We start from the raw sequence: 14817 nt of genomic DNA, 5'->3' as shown, positions 1-14817 counted from the left end.
GTCCCCTGGTGCCACCCCCATGGCTGCCATTGTCCCCCAGTGTCCCCTGGTGCCACCTGAGTGTCCCCTGGTGCCACCCCCATGGCTGCCATTGTCCCCCAGTGTCCCCTGGTGCCACCTGAGTGTCCCCTGGTGCCACCCCCATGGCTACCATTGTCCCCCAGTGTCCCCTGGTGCCACCCCCCACTGACAGGTGCCCCATCCCCCCCCAGTGCCCCCCATGTCCCCAAGGCCCCTCTGGGTGTCACAGGCCCCAAATGCTCGGGGGGTTTATTGGGGGGGGGACACACAGGCTGGGGGGGGCACAGGGTGGTGACATCGTGGGCACAGGGCTGGGGGGAGTGGCCCCGAGGGGGGGGTCGGTGACTCCGGGGGCTCCGGGGGTTCAGTCCTGTGGGGAGACATGGGGGGGGCACTCACAGGGGGCCCAGGGGGGTTCCCATGTCCCTCCACCCCCGAGGGCCCCCTGTGTGCCCCCCCAACGCTGGGGTTGCCCCCCCCATTACTCCTCTCTGACCTGAAGCCCCCCAGTGCCCCCCCCCAAGGCCCACCCGTGCCCCCTCTGAACCAAAGCCCCCTCAATGCTCCCCCTGTGCCCCCCCATGCCTGTCTGTGCCCCCCCTGCCCACCTCTGCCCCCCCCCGGAGCTGAAGCCCACCTGAGTGCCTGCCATGCCCACCCGTGCCCCCCCCCGAGCCGAAGCCCCCCCAGTGCCCCTCGGTCCCAGCTGTGCCCCCCCGGTCGCATCCGTGGCCCCCCCCTCCAAGCTGAAGCCCCCCCCGGTGCCCCTCGGTCCCACCCGCGCCCCCCCCGAGCCGAAGCCCCCCCGGTCCCACCCGTGCCCCCCTCGGTGTCCCCCGTCCCACCTGCGCCCCCCCCGAGCCGAAGCCGGGCAGTCTGGGCACGGGCAGCCGCTGCTCGTCCATCCTCCGGCCCTGCGAGCTCGCCACCAGCTCCATCAGCGACGCCAGTTCCGGGGGGGGCGGCTCCCCCCCCCCGCCTGCCCGGAGACCCCCCCGGGTCAGCCCGGCACCCACGGACCCCCCCGGCACCCACAGACCCCCCCAGGCACCCATGGACACCCCCCCGACACCCACGGACCCCCCATGGAACCCCCCTCGATGCTCTTGGCACCCACTGACCTCTCCAGCACCCACAGAACCCCCCCAGCACCCACAGACCCCACGCCCCCCCCGCCCCCCCGGAACCCCCTGCCTGTCCGAGGACCCCCATCTCAGCCCGGCACCCACAGACCCCCCCTGGCACCCACGGAACCCCCCCAGCACCTACCGCCACCCACGGCCTCCCCTGGCACCCACAGACACCCCCCCGCCACCCACGTCTTTCCACAGCCCCCACCCCCCCCCCGCGGCCCCTCAGCAATGGGGGTCCCGCTGCCCCCCCGCCGTGTCCCCAAACCTGTGGGCTCCACCCCCGCCCCCCCATTCATCCCCGTCACCCCCTCGCCCCCCGTGCCCCCTCACCCCCGTTCCCCGCCCCGTGTCCCTTCACTCGTGTCCCCCTGTGCCCCCCCCCGTGCCCCTCATCCCTGTCCCTCCCCCGTGTCCCCCCGCCGTGTCCCCCTCGTATCCCCCCCGTGCCCCCTCACCCACGTTCCTCCCCGCCGTGCCCCTTCATTCATGTCCCCCTGTGCCCCCCCCGTGTTCCCCTGTCCCCCCCACGCCCCCCCGGTGCCCCCCTGACCCCCGAGGCTGCAGCGCTGCTCGTCCATGCGCGCGCCCTGCACGGAGCTGAGCAGGGAGAAGAACCCCTCTTGTTCCGGGGACCCCCCCTCGGGGGGAGACCCCCCCTCCGCCGGGGACCCCCCCTGCGGGGACACCGTGTCAGGGACCCCCCCCGAAACAGGGACCCCCCTGCGGGGACCCCCAGTCACAGACCCCCAGTCACAGACCCCCCTCCCATTCCAGGGACCTTCCCCCCCCCAGGGGGACCCCGCGCGGATGTTGAGCCCCCCCCGCACCAGGGACCCCCCGTTGGGGCCCTCCCTCCTCCTCCGCCCCCCCCCCCCCCCGAAACAGGGCCCCCCCCTGCTCTGGGCACCCCCCGCCTTTTAACGGGGATCCCCCCGAAACAGGGACCCCCCGCCCTCCCCGCCGGGAACGCCCCCGCTTCGAGACCCCCCCCGGAACGGGGAGACCCCTTTTAGTGAGGATCCCCTTCGAACGGGGACCCCCCTTTAATGGGGACCCCCCCCTTTAATGGAGATCCCTTTCCAATGGGGACCCCCCGGAACGGGAACTCCCCCTTTAATGGGGACCCCCCTCTCCATCCCCCCCCTCGAGCCAGGGACCTTCCCAAAAAGGGAACCCCCCCGAAAGGGAACGCCCCCAAAATGGAACCCCCCAAAAGGGCCGCCCCTCAAACGCGGGACCCTCCCGCAAAATGGGGACCCCCGCGTGGGCAGCCCCAAAGCGCCCCCACCCCTGGGTGCCCCCCCGCCGCCCTCTGTGCCCCCCACTCACCCACCTCGGGGGTGCCCCCACCCCCGTGGGTGTCCCCCATCCCCGTGGGTGCCCCCCCCGTGGGTGCCCCCCCCATGGGTGCCCCTCCAGTGGGTGCCCCCCATCCCCGTGGGTGCCCCTCTGGGGTGTCCCCCACCCCCGTGGGTGCCCCCCTCACCGCCGCGCGCTCGGGCTCCGTCCCCCCCGGGGCCGCCATCGCGGGTGGGTGGGAGCGACCCTCGCGCCCCCTCTTATACCCGCCTGGGGGGACACGGGGGGGTCCGGGGGGACACGGGGGGGGGACACGGGGACGATGGGAGCGCGGGGGGGGCGGGACGTGTGGGGGCACCCGCGGGTGCTGCGGGTGTTCGTGGGGGTTCTGGGTGCTGGGGGGGCTCTGTGGGGTCCCCCTGAGTGCCGTGGGTGCTGTAGGGTCCCTGTAGGTTCTGGGGGATCCTCGCGGGATCCCCGTAGGTGCTCTGTGGGGTCCCTGCAGGGTCTCCGTGGATGGTCTGTGGGATCCCTGTGGGTGTTCTGTGGGGTCCCCGTGGGTGCTGTGGGTGCTATGGGGTCCCTGTAGGTTCTGGGGATCCCCGCAGGGTCCCCGTGGGTGCTCTGTGGGTGCTGTGGGGGTCCCTGTGGGGGTCCCTGTCGGTTCTGGGGGGTCCTTGCGGGGTCCCCGTGGGTGCTCTGGGGGATCCCGTGGGTGCTGTGGGTGCTCTGCGGGGTCCCCGTGGGTGTTCTGTGGGATCCCGGGGGTGCTCTGTGGGGTCCCCGAGGGTGCTGTAGGGTCCCTGTGGGAGTCCCTGTAGGTTCTGGGGGGTCCGTACGGGGTCCCCGTGGGTGCTCTGTGGGATCTCCGTGGGTGCCCCGGACCCCCCCGGGTGCCGCAGGTCCCATCTCGGGGGGGGAATTGGGGTGGGGGGATTGGTTCCCCCCCCTCCGCGTGTCCCAAATCCCCCCCTTGGCAGCCGCGAGCAATTAAGCAAATGGCGCTTAATTGCACCCACAAAGCCGCCCCTCCCCCACCCGCACCCACCACCCGAGGGGGGGGAACCGGCTCGGGGGGGACACGGGGGGGGACACGGGGGGACACCCTGCGCCCCCCACCCATGGGTGCTGCGCACCCAGCGCCCGTGGTGCCGCCCCGGGGGCGTCCAGTACCCCCCAGTGTCCCCTCTGGTGTCCCCCCGTGCCCCCCAGTGCCCCCCAGTTATCCCCAATACCCCCCCCCAGTGTCCCCCAGTGTCCCCTCTGGTGTCCCCCCGTGCCCCCCAGTGCCCCCCAGTTATCCCCAGTACCCCCCCAGTGTCCCCCTGTCTCCCCTCTGGCATCCCTCGTGCCCCCCAGTTATCCCCAGTTATCCCCAATACCCCCTCAGTGTCCTCCAGTCTCCCCTCTGGCGCCCCTCGTGCCCCCCAGTGCCCCCCAGTTATCCCTAGTGTCCTCAAGTGCCCCCCAGCCTCCCCTCTGGCATCCCCCGTGCCCCCCAGTTATCCCCAGTATGCCCCAGTGCCCCCCAGTTATCCCCAGTACCCCCCCAGTGCCCCCTCTGGTGTCCCCCAGTGTTCCCCCAGTGTCCCCCCGGCATCCCCCACTAGCACCCAGTGTCTCCCAGTGTCCCCCAGTAGTCCCCAATGTTCCCCCCAGTTCCTCAGTGTCCCCAGTTCCCCCCCAGTGTGTCCTCGATGTCCCCAGGTCCCCCCCAGTGTCCCCCAGTGCTCTCCCAGTTACCTCCTGGTGTCCCCGACTTAACTCCCCAGTGTCCCCGGTGTCCTCCAGTGTCCCCCTCAGTGTCCCCAGTGTCCCCCAGTAACCCTCCCCAGTGTCCCCCTCAGTGTCCCCAGTGTCCCCCAGTAACCCTCCCCAGTGTCCCCCTCAGTGTCCCCAGTGTCCCCCAGTAACCCTCCCCAGTGTCTCCCAGTGTCCCCCACTGTTCCCCAAATGTCCCCCCAATGTCCCCAGTACCCTCCAATGCCCCCCCCCCGGTGTCCCCAGTTCCTCCCAGTGTCCTCCAATATCCCCCCAGTGTCTTCAGTCCCCCCCACTGGTCCCCAGCGCTCTCCCAGTTACCTCCCCGGTGCCCCCCAGTGCCGGTGTCACTGTCCTTTGGGGTGTCCCCCAGTGCCCCCCCCGTGTCCCTCAGTGTCCCCAGTTCCCCCCCAGTGTGTCCTCGATGTCCCCAGGTCCCCCCCAGTATCCTCCAGTGCTCTCCCAGTTACTTCCTGGTGTCCCCCAGTGTGCTCCCAGTGTCCCTTCCAATGTCCCCCCCACAGTGTCCCACAGTGTCCCCCCCCACAGTGTCCTCCAGTGTCCCCCCGTGTCCCCCAATGTCCCCCCCCCAGTGTCCCCCAATGTCCCCCTGTGTCCCTGGGGACAGCAGGGCTGGGGCTGGCTCAGGGTCTCTGTCCCCTGCATGTCCCCGCAGTGTCCCCAACCCCTGTCCCTGTCCCCCCCCGTCCCTGTCCCTGTCCCCCATCTCTGTCCCTGTCCTCTCTCCTTGTCCCTGTCCCCACCCCTGTCCCTGTCCCCAGCTCCCGCCCCCCCGAGCCCCCCATCCCAGCACACAGTGTCACCCCCGGCCCCCAGTGCCACCCCGTGGTGTCCCCATGTCTCCCCACATGTCCCCTGGTGTCCCCCATGTCCCCTGTCCCCCCCACATGTCCCCTGGTGTCCCCCCGTGTCCCCTGGTGTCCCCCCATGTCCCCTGTCCCCCCCCGTGTCCCCACTTTGTGTCCCCCCGGGTCCTGTTGGAAGGGGACTGGGGACACTGAGGGGGTGGGGACCAAGGGGACAGCGGGGGACCCTGAGGGGACACCGGGGGGACAGCGGGGACATGGGGACAGTGGGGTCACCAAGGCCGTGAAGACACTGAGGGGACATTGGGGACATTGGGGACAGGGACAGTGGAGACCCTGGGGACACGGAGGGTGTGGGGGACACGGGGGGTGACACGTGGGAACGGGGAGGGGACCTGGGTGACAGCAGTGACACAAATGACACGGGGGACAGAGGGGACAGGGGGACACCAGGGACACAGTGGGAGGAGAGTGACACGGGGGGACAGAGGGGACACGGGGGGGACAGAGGAGACACGGGGGGGACAGAGGGGACAGAGTGGACACGGGGGGGACAGAGGGGACACCAGTGACATGGGGGGGACGGAGGGGACAGAGTGGACACGGGGGGGACAGAGGGGACAGAGTGGACACGGGGGGGACATCAGTGACACGGGGGGGACAGAGGGGACAGAGGGGACACGGGGGGGACAGAGGGGACATCAGTGACACGGGAGGGACAGAGGGGACATCAGTGACACGGGGAGGACAGAGGGGACAGAGTGAACACGGGGGGGACAGAGGGGACATCAGTGACACGGGGGAGACAGAGGGGACAGAGTGGACACGGGGGGGACAGGGGGGACATCAGTGACACGGAGCCGTGTTACACGGGGGGGCACGAGGGGACATGGGGGGGTCGGGGTGTCGTGGGGTCCCCGGGGCCCCCCCAGGGCTGTCCCCTGTCCCCGGTCCCCCCTCGCTGTCCCCCCGGTTCCCGGTGTTCCCCCCGTGTCCTGGTCACTGCGGGGGCGGGGGGGGGTCACCCGGACCCTCTGACCACCCCCCCTTGCCCCATGATGACGTCATTTGGGATCAGGCCCCGCCCCTCCCCCACCCCAGCTGGCGGCCCAGGTGTTCCGGGGGGGGAGGGGCGGGGGGGGGTGGCACAGACACCCCTCCCCCCTCGTGTCACCAGATGTCCCCCCCGATGTCCCCCCCGATGTCCCGCACGTGTCCCCCGTGTCCCCTGGGGGCGTGACCACAGGGGGCGTATCCAGGGGGCGTGGTCATAATGGGCGTGGCCGTCAGCCCAGACCCCGCCTCCCGGACAGACCCCGCCTACAATCACAGGCCCCCGCCCCATTTCAGGCCCCGCCCCCTTCGCTTTGCGGCCGTTTCACGACGCGGGAGCGGGGGCAGGTCCGTCCGGGGGGGTTTGGGGATTTTTTGGGGTTTTTGGGGGGTCGGGAGGGTCTCGGGTGGGCTGGGCAGGGCCAGATCCCTTCCCCCCCGCTACGGGCACCCCCAGCCCGGGGGGATCGTCCTGTCCTCCCCCCCCCCCCGCCATGGGCGGTGCCGCCCCCTCCCCCCGCAGATGCTGCCGCGCCCCCCGGGACCCCCCGGGACCCCCCGGGCCTCTCATTCCCAGCTCCCAGGGGTGCCCGTCCTCCTCAGGGACCCCCCGTCCCTCTCACACCGCTCGACCCGCCTTGGGCTGCCCCCCCACTGCCCCCTGAGCTCCCTCTGCCCCCCCACTGCCCCCTGAGCCCCCTCTGCCCCCCCTCGCTGTCCCCTGAGCCCCCTCTGCCCCCTCTCGCTGTCCCCTGAGCCCCCTCTGCCCCCTTTCCAGCTCCCTGAGCCCCCTCTGCCCCCTCCCACTGCCCCCTGAGCCCCCTCTGCCCCCTTTCCAGCTCCCTGAGCCCCCCCCTGCCCCCCCGCTGCCCCCGAACACCCCCCGCCCCCTCTACCCCGTCCAGCCGCCCCCTCCAGTCCCTTCTCGACCCCCTCCTACCGCTACTCGCCCCCATCTGACCCCCCTCTGATCCAGCCAACCCCCTCCTATGACCGTCTGTCCCCCTCCTGCCCCCCCTCTGAGCCCCCTCCCCCCCAACCCCCTCGATGTGCCCCTCATGCCCTCCCCTCCCCGCGCGTCCCCCCCTCCCGCTGCCCCCCATTAACCCCTTCCCCCCCTCGGGGGCAGGATGGATGCTGAGCTGGCCCTGTGCCCCCCCTGCACCCCCCTGTGCCCCCTCAGATACCCCCACAGCCCCTCTCTGACCCCCCCTGTGCCCCCCAGGGCAGGATGGTGCCCATCCCACCCCTGGGGCAAGTCCCCGGTGCTGGAGCGGGCACTGGGCTGGCCGCGCTCCGAGCTGGCCCCGTGCCACCCCCTGTGCCACCCTCCGTGCCCCCCCACCCTCTCAGACCCCTGTACCCCCTCCCAGCCCCCCCCGTACCCCCTCCCGGCCCCCCCCGAGCACCGTTTGTCCCCCCAGGGCAGGATGGTGCCCATCCCACTCCTGGGGGAAGTCCCCGATGCTGGAACGGGCACTGGGCCGGCCACGCTCCGAGCTGGCCCCGTGCCACCCCCTGTGCCACTCCCCGTGCCCCCTGACCCTTTCAGACCCCCCGTACCCCCTCCCAGCCCCTCCCTGAGCCCCGTTTGTCCCCCCAGGGCAGGATGGACGCCCGTTTCACGCGCGGCAAGTCCCCGGTGCTGGAGCGGGCGCTGGGCCGGCCGCGCTCCGAGCTGTCCTTGGCCGCCTTCGCGCTGCTCTTCTCGGAGCTGGTGCAGTACTGCCAGCGCCGCGTGGCCTCGGTGGCCGAGCTGCAGGCCCGGCTGGCCCAGCTGGGCCACCACGTGGGGCTGCGGGCGCTGGACGCGCTGGTGGCGCGGGAGCGGCCGGGGCGGCGCGAGACCAAGGTGCTGGGGGTGCTGCTCTTTGTCAAGGGGCCGCTGTGGCGGGCGCTCTTCGGCCGCGAGGCCGACAAGCTGGAGCAGGCCAACGACGACGACAGGACCTTCTACGTGATCGAGAGGGAGCCGCTGGTGAACACCTTCGTGTCGGTGCCGCGCGAGAACAGCTCCCTGAACTGCGCCGCCTTCGCCGCGGGGCTGCTCGAGGCCGTGCTGGGCGCCAGCGGCTTCCCCGCCCGCGTCAGCGCCCACTGGCACAAGGGCACCACCCTCATGATCAAGTTCGACGAGGCCGTGATCGCGCGGGACAAGAGCCTGGAGGGGCGTTGAGGGGCGGCCGGCGCGGCCTCACGCTGCGGCCTCGCGTGGGACGAGGGCCGGGAGGGACATTGGCATCGTCGTCATCATCGTCATTGTCATCATCATCATCATCGTCATCATCATCATCATCATCATCATCACATGAGACAAGGGTCTGGAGGGACATCATCATCATCATCATCATCACATGAGACAAGGGTCTGGAGGGACATCATCATCGTCATCGTCATCGTCATCATCATCACCATGTGGGACAAGGGCCTGGAGGGACATCATCATTGTCATCACCACCACCATCCTCCTCCTCCTCCATGCCAAGGGCCGTGTGGGAGCCTCGTCGGTGGCAGAGCCCGGAGGGGCCCTGAGGGGTGTCCTGATGTCCCTCCTGGCCCTGGGCCGTGTCCTCGCGCTCCAGGAGGGTCTGGAGGGATGTCCTCATGCGTGACAAGGACCGAGGGGGACAAGGGGCTGGAGGGACACGAGGGACATCACAACATCCACCCTGGCTTTGTCTTGTGTCCCTGTGTGGGACAAGGGCCGTGGGGACGGGGGGGGACCTGGCCTGGGTCCCTCCCCTGTGTCCCCTGTCCTCCCTGGTGGCCCTTGGGGACGTTGAAGCTGGTTCAGATCCCTCCTAGTGTCCCTCATCCCCCCTGGTGGCCCTTGGGGACTTTGAAACTGGTTCAGGTCCCCCCTCCGTGTCCCTCGTCCCTCCTGATGACCCTTGGCCACTCCTGGGGACATCAGGGCAGGTTTGTGTCCCTCTCCGCTGTCCCTTGTTCCTCTTGGTGGCCCCTGCCCACCCTTGGGAACACTGGAGGTGCTTTGGGGTCCTTCCTGATGTCCCCAAGGGTGGCTGAGGGCCATCAGAGCTGGGTTGTGTACCCCCCGTGTCCCTTGTGCCTCCTGGTGGCCCTTGGGGACATCAGAGCCGGTTGGATCCCTCTCCAGTGTCCCTTGTCCCTCCTGCTGTCCCTTGTCCTCCCTTGGGGACACTGGAGCCTGTCTGGGTCCCTCAGCCCTGTCCCTCGTCCCTCCTGGTGGCCTCTGCCCTCCCCTGGGGACACCGGGGTCCCCTCATGTCCCCCCCACCCTTGGCCCTGCTGGTGTCCCCCAGCCACCCCTGGGGACACTGGGGCTGGTTTGTGTCCCTCAGCTCTGTCCTTGCCCCGGGGTGGCCCTTGGGGACACTCCTGGCACTATAAACTGTCTCTTGTCCCTCTGGTGGCTTTGGCTCTTTTTGCAGAGGGATTGGGGACATCTCAGGGGGGATTTGGGTCCCCAACATGTCCTCTGTCCCTCCTGGGCCCCCCTGGGGACACCTGCCCCCCTGTGGCTATGGGGACATTGCCCCCCCTTGGGGACACGGGGTGGCTCTGTTGGGGACACTTGGTGTGTCGTGTCCCCCCCGATGGCCCTTGTGCCCCCCTGGGGACACCGGGGGGTCCTTGAGGACACTGTCCCTGTCCCCCTGAAGCCGCAGGTGCCACCCCCCTGTGTCCCCCCCAAGGTGCCATTGCTGTCCCCCAGAGGGGGAGGGGCCGTGGGACATTGGGGTCAGGGGGTGTGGGGGAGTCCTGGGGTGATTTGGGGGGTCCCAGGGGGTTTGGAGAGGGTTTTGGGGTGAGGGGGGGTCTGGGGGGAGGTCCCAGCGGGATTTAGGGGCTCTCAAGAGGGGTCCGGGGGGTGGGGGCGGTTGGGCGGTTGGGGGTGCGGGGAAGATTTGGGGGGTCGGGGGAGGATTTTGGGGTGCGGGGGCAGTTCGGGGGGGCAGGTTTGCAGGAGGGGTTCCCGGGGGCATTCGAGGGGGGCGAGGGGACCCCACTCCCCCCCAAACACCCCGGTCCTCCCAGCGGTCTTCCCCGCCGCCAGGGGGCGCCGCGGGGCGGGTGGGGGCGAGTCCGTCCCGCTTTAGGGCCCGGGCGGGGGGGGGGGGCGCGTGCGGTGGTTTCCGGTTCCGGCGGCCGCTGTTTCCGTTTCCGGGGCCGCGTCCCGGTCCCGGCCTTTCCCGGTATTCCCGGTGTTCCCGGCGTTCCCGCCGCCATGGGCGCGCACCTGGCGCGGCGGTACCTGTGGGACGCGGAGACAGAGCCGGACCCGCTGCACATGCCGACCTTCCCCGCGGAGATGGGGCTGCCCCAGCGCCGGCCCCGCGGTCAGTGCGGGGACAGAGGGGACAGGGGGAACAGAGGGGACGGGGGGGGACACGGGCTCGGTGTCCTTGGGGCGTCCCCGCGGTGACCCCCGTGACCTCTCCCGTGGGTGTCCCCTCCTTGCCCCCCCTCCCTGTCCCCAATGTGTCCCCCGGCCCTGCCGTGGCCGTCTGTCCGTCCCCACCCGTGTCGCATCCCCCGTGTGTCCCCGTGTCCTCACTCGTGTCACCCCCCATCACACCCCTTGTCCCCACACGTCCCCACCCCTGTCACCCCCGTGCGTGTCCCCCCGTCCCCACCCCTGTCACGTGTCCCCTCCCGTGCCGCGCCTGTGCCGGTGTCTCTGTGGTGGCCCCACCGTGTCCCCAGACCTGCCTGTGGGGACTGACATGGCCCCACACGTCACCCTCGGTCTCCACCCCTGCCATGTGTCCCCGTGTCCCCTGTGCCCTGCACGCCCATCCCTGACTGTCCCTGTGTCCCAGCCATGGTAGCCCTGTGTCCTCTGTCCCAGCCATGGTGGCCCTCCCTGACTGTCCCTGTCCCAGCCATGGTGGCCCTGACTGTCCCTGTCACAGCCGTGGTGGCCCTGTGTCCCCTGTGCCCCGCACGCCCATCCCTGACTGTCCCTGTCCCTGTCCCAGCCATGGTGGCCCTGTGTCCCCTGTCCCAGCCACGGTGGCCCTGACTGTCCCTGTCCCTCTCCCAGTCATGGTGGCCACGGCGTCCCAGCTGGCGCAGGCCCGGATCCCGCTGGAGCAGAGGGATTTCTGTGCCCACCACCTGCTGAAGTTCCTGCGCTGCCAACGAGACAACTTCCCCCTGCCCTGGGGCTGCAGCGAACTGCGGCACCACTGGGACAGCTGCCAGCACGAGGAGTGAGTGAGGGGACAGGGACATGGGGGACACACTGGGACAGCTGCCAGCACGAGGAGTGAGTGAGGGGACAGGGACAGGGACAGGGACAGGGGGGGACACACTGGGACAACTGCCAGCACGAGGAGTGAGTGAGGGGACAGGGACAGGGGGGGACACACTGGGACAGCTGCCAGCATGAGGGGACAGGGACATGGGAGGAACATGGGGGGGACATGGAACATTTGGACTGGGGGGACACAGGGGCTGGGAGGGACGTGGGGACACTGGGGGGGACATGGGGACACTGGGGGGGACGTGGGGACTCTGAGGGGGACATGGGGAGGCCAGCACACAGGGCTGGGGACGGGGGGCTTGGGGACACAGCAGGGACAGGAGGTGACAGTGATGGGGACATAATGGGGAACAAGGACACAGTGGGGAGGGGGACAGGGGGACACTGGGACAGGCAGGACATGGGAGAGGGACAGGGACAGGAGAGACGGGGTGGGGGGTGACAGGGACATGGGGGGGTGGGAGGGGGGTGGGGACATGGGGGGTGACAGGGACATGGGGGGGTGGGAGGGGGGTGGGGACATGGGGGGTGACAGGGACATGGGGGGGGTGGGAGGGGGGTGGGGACACGGGGACACCGCAGTGCCCATCCCCCTCCCCACATTGTCCCTGTCCCCACAGCCCCTCCCCCCCCCCCCCCCGTTCCCACGGTGGCTGTGGGGACACGTGGGGACACACAGTGACACGGTGACAGTGGCACAAGGTGACATGGTGACACATGGTGACAGGTGGTGACACACAGCAACATATGGTGACGTGGTGACACACAGTGACACGGTGACAGTGGCACAAGGTGACATGGTGACACATGGTGACAGGTGGTGACACACAGCAACATATGGTGACGTGGTGACACGTGGTGACACACAGTGACACGGTGACAGTGGCACAAGGTTACATGGTGACACATGGTGACACATGGTGACAGGCGGTGACACACAGCGACATATGGTGACATGTGGTGACACACAGTGACACGGTGACAGTGGCACAAGGTGACATGGTGACACATGGTGACAGGCGGTGACACACGGTGACACATGGTGACATGTGGTGACACACAGTGACACGGTGACAGTGGCACAAGGTTACATGGTGACACATGGTGACACATGGTGACAGGCGGTGACACACAGCGACATATGGTGACATGTGGTGACACACAGTGACACAGTGACAGTGGCACAAGGTGACATGGTGACACATGGTGACAGGTGGTGACACACGGTGACACATGGTCACACAGTGACACACAGTGACATGCGGTGAGAGGGTGACACCTGGTGATACCCAGTGCTATGTAATGGTGACATGGGGTGACACAGTGACAGTGATATGCGGTGATGTGATGGTGACACGGTGACATGCAGTGGCACACGGTGACACACAGTGACATGGTGACACACAGTGACCTGTGGTGACACGGTGACATGATGACATGTTGTGACACACAGTGACCTGTGGTGACACACACGGTGCCACGTGTGCCATGTGTCCCTGTCCCAGTTACACGATGCGCGTGAAGGTGACATGTGGTGACACGTGATGGTGTGAAACACGGTGACCCCTGGGGACAGACAGTGACACAGTGACGCACAGTGACCCGTGGTGACACCCCCAGTGACACAGTGACACCCAGTGACACACAGTGACCCGTGGTGACACCCCCAGTGACACAGTGACACCCAGTGACGCACAGTGACCCGTGGTGACACCCCCAGTGACACAGTGACACACAGTGACGCACAGTGACCCGTGGTGACACCCCCAGTGACACAGTGACACACAGTGACCCGTGGTGACACCCCCAGTGACACAGTGACACCCAGTGACACCCAGTGACCCGTGGTGACACACCCAGTGACACAGTGACACACAGTGACCCGTGGTGACACCCCCAGTGACACGAGACACAGTGACACACGGTGACCCATGGTGACACACACAGTGACACGATGAGACACAGTGACACAGTGACACACAGCGACCCGTGGTAAAACCCCCAGTGACACAGTGACACTCACACAGTGACACATAGTGATCTGTGGTGACACCCCCAGTGACACAGTGACACCCAGTGACATGGTGACACAGCCGGTGACACTGGTGCCACATGTCCCTGTCCCAGTTACATGATGTGCATGAAGGTGACATCTGGTGACATGTGGTGACATGGTGACACACAGTGACACGGGTGTCCTGTCCCTGTCCCAGTTACATGATGCACATGAAGGTGATGTGGTGACACTGGTGACACTGAGGGTGACACAGGTGTCCTTGTCCCTGTGGCAGTTACATGATGCACATGAAGGGATGTGGTGACACTGAGGGTGACACTGAGGGTGACACAGGTGTTCCTGTCCCTGTCCCAGTTACGTGATGTGCATGAAGGGATGTGGTGACACTGAGGGTGACACTGATGGTGACACCGCTGGTGACAGGGGTGTCCTGTCCCTGTCCCTTCCCAGTTACATGATGCACATGAAGGTGATGTGGTGACACTGAGGGTGACACCGCTGGTGACACTGAAGGTGACACTGAGGGTGACACAGGTGTCCTTGTCCCTGTGGCAGTTACATGATGCACATGAAGGGATGTGGTGACACTGAGGGTGACACGGATGGTGACACTGAGGGTGACACTGAGGGTGACACAGGTGTCCTGTCCCCTGTCCCAGTTACGTGATGTGCATGAAGGGATGTGGTGACACTGAGGGTGACACGGATGGTGACACTGAGGGTGACACTGAGGGTGACACAGGTGTCCTGTCCCTGTCCCAGTTACGTGATGTGCATGAAGGGATGTGGTGACACTGAGGGTGACACGGATGGTGACACTGAGGGTGACACGGGTGTCCCGTCCCTGTCCCTTCCCAGTTACGTGATGTGCATGAAGGGATGTGGTGACACTGAGGGTGACACGGATGGTGACACTGAGGGTGACACGGGTGTCCCGTCCCTGTCCCTTCCCAGTTACGTGATGTGCATGAAGGGATGTGGTGACACGGATGGTGACACCAATGGTGACACTGAGGGTGACACGGGTGTCCCGTCCCTGTCCCTTCCCAGTTACATGACGCGCATGAAGGTGATGTGACACTGGTGACACTGATGGTGACACCGCTGGTGACACAGATGTCCTGTCCCTCCCCAGCTACGTGATGCGCATGAAGGAGTTCGAGCGCGAGCGGCGGCTCCTGCAGCGCCAGAAGCGGCTCCGGCAGCGCCAGGAGCGCCAGGAGGCCACTGAGTGACACCCGGGCACGGTGACAAGGCCACCCCTGCACAACAAACCCCCCGAGTGACACGTGGGGACGGTGACACGAGAGCCCCCCGGGCAATAAAAGCACCGAGTGACACTGCGCCGGCTCCTCCCTGTGTGGGGACATCACGGGGACATCCTGGCCTGGGGACATCCTGGCCTGGGGACAGCAGGATTGTCCCCACGGGGTGGCCCTGACACCCCCCGGTGTC

General features: G+C 68.1%; 3 protein-coding genes across 6 annotated transcripts; 2 read left to right on the top strand and 1 right to left on the bottom strand.

Moving 5' to 3' along the window:
• Positions 1–238: 238 nt before the first annotated feature.
• On the bottom strand, positions 239–3551 carry PCP2 (Purkinje cell protein 2). Its single transcript, XM_064643594.1, has 4 exons — positions 2641–3551; positions 1705–1828; positions 867–1000; positions 239–391 (listed from the first exon to the last, which is right to left on the bottom strand). Exons 1-4 carry the CDS (start codon positions 2677–2679, stop codon positions 386–388), a joined length of 303 nt encoding a protein of 100 aa, XP_064499664.1. The 5' UTR covers positions 2680–3551; the 3' UTR covers positions 239–385.
• Positions 3552–6364: 2813 nt separating this feature from the next.
• Positions 6365–9483, top strand: TRAPPC5 (trafficking protein particle complex subunit 5). Of its 2 annotated transcripts, none has more exons than XM_064643593.1 (2): positions 6365–6442; positions 7698–9483. In XM_064643593.1, the coding sequence occupies exon 2, from the start codon at positions 7704–7706 to the stop codon at positions 8268–8270; it is 567 nt and encodes a 188-aa protein (XP_064499663.1). In that variant the 5' UTR covers positions 6365–6442; positions 7698–7703; the 3' UTR covers positions 8271–9483. The 2 variants fall into 2 exon arrangements, with proteins under 2 accessions (XP_064499663.1, XP_064499662.1); XM_064643592.1 differs by having other exon boundaries at positions 6399–6442; positions 7703–9483.
• A 717-nt stretch (positions 9484–10200) lies between these two features.
• NDUFB7 (NADH:ubiquinone oxidoreductase subunit B7) lies at positions 10201–14706 on the top strand. 3 transcript variants are annotated; one of them, XM_064643598.1, is made up of 4 exons: positions 10202–10416; positions 11124–11292; positions 13717–13754; positions 13876–14562. In XM_064643598.1, the coding sequence occupies exons 1-4, from the start codon at positions 10305–10307 to the stop codon at positions 13923–13925; spliced, it is 369 nt and encodes a 122-aa protein (XP_064499668.1). In that variant the 5' UTR covers positions 10202–10304; the 3' UTR covers positions 13926–14562. The 3 variants fall into 3 exon arrangements, with proteins under 3 accessions (XP_064499665.1, XP_064499668.1, XP_064499667.1); XM_064643595.1 differs by having other exon boundaries at positions 10201–10416; positions 13717–14562; XM_064643597.1 differs by lacking the exon at positions 13717–13754 and having other exon boundaries at positions 10204–10416; positions 14498–14706.
• The last annotated feature ends 111 nt before the right edge of the window (positions 14707–14817 follow it).

The sequence above is a fragment of the Pseudopipra pipra genome, unplaced genomic scaffold (assembly GCF_036250125.1).
Source record: "Pseudopipra pipra isolate bDixPip1 unplaced genomic scaffold, bDixPip1.hap1 HAP1_SCAFFOLD_47, whole genome shotgun sequence".
NCBI classification, from domain to species: Eukaryota; Metazoa; Chordata; class Aves; order Passeriformes; family Pipridae; genus Pseudopipra; species Pseudopipra pipra.
The sequence above is the reverse complement of the archived record's forward strand: the minus strand, read 5'-3'. Positions and strand labels throughout refer to the sequence as shown.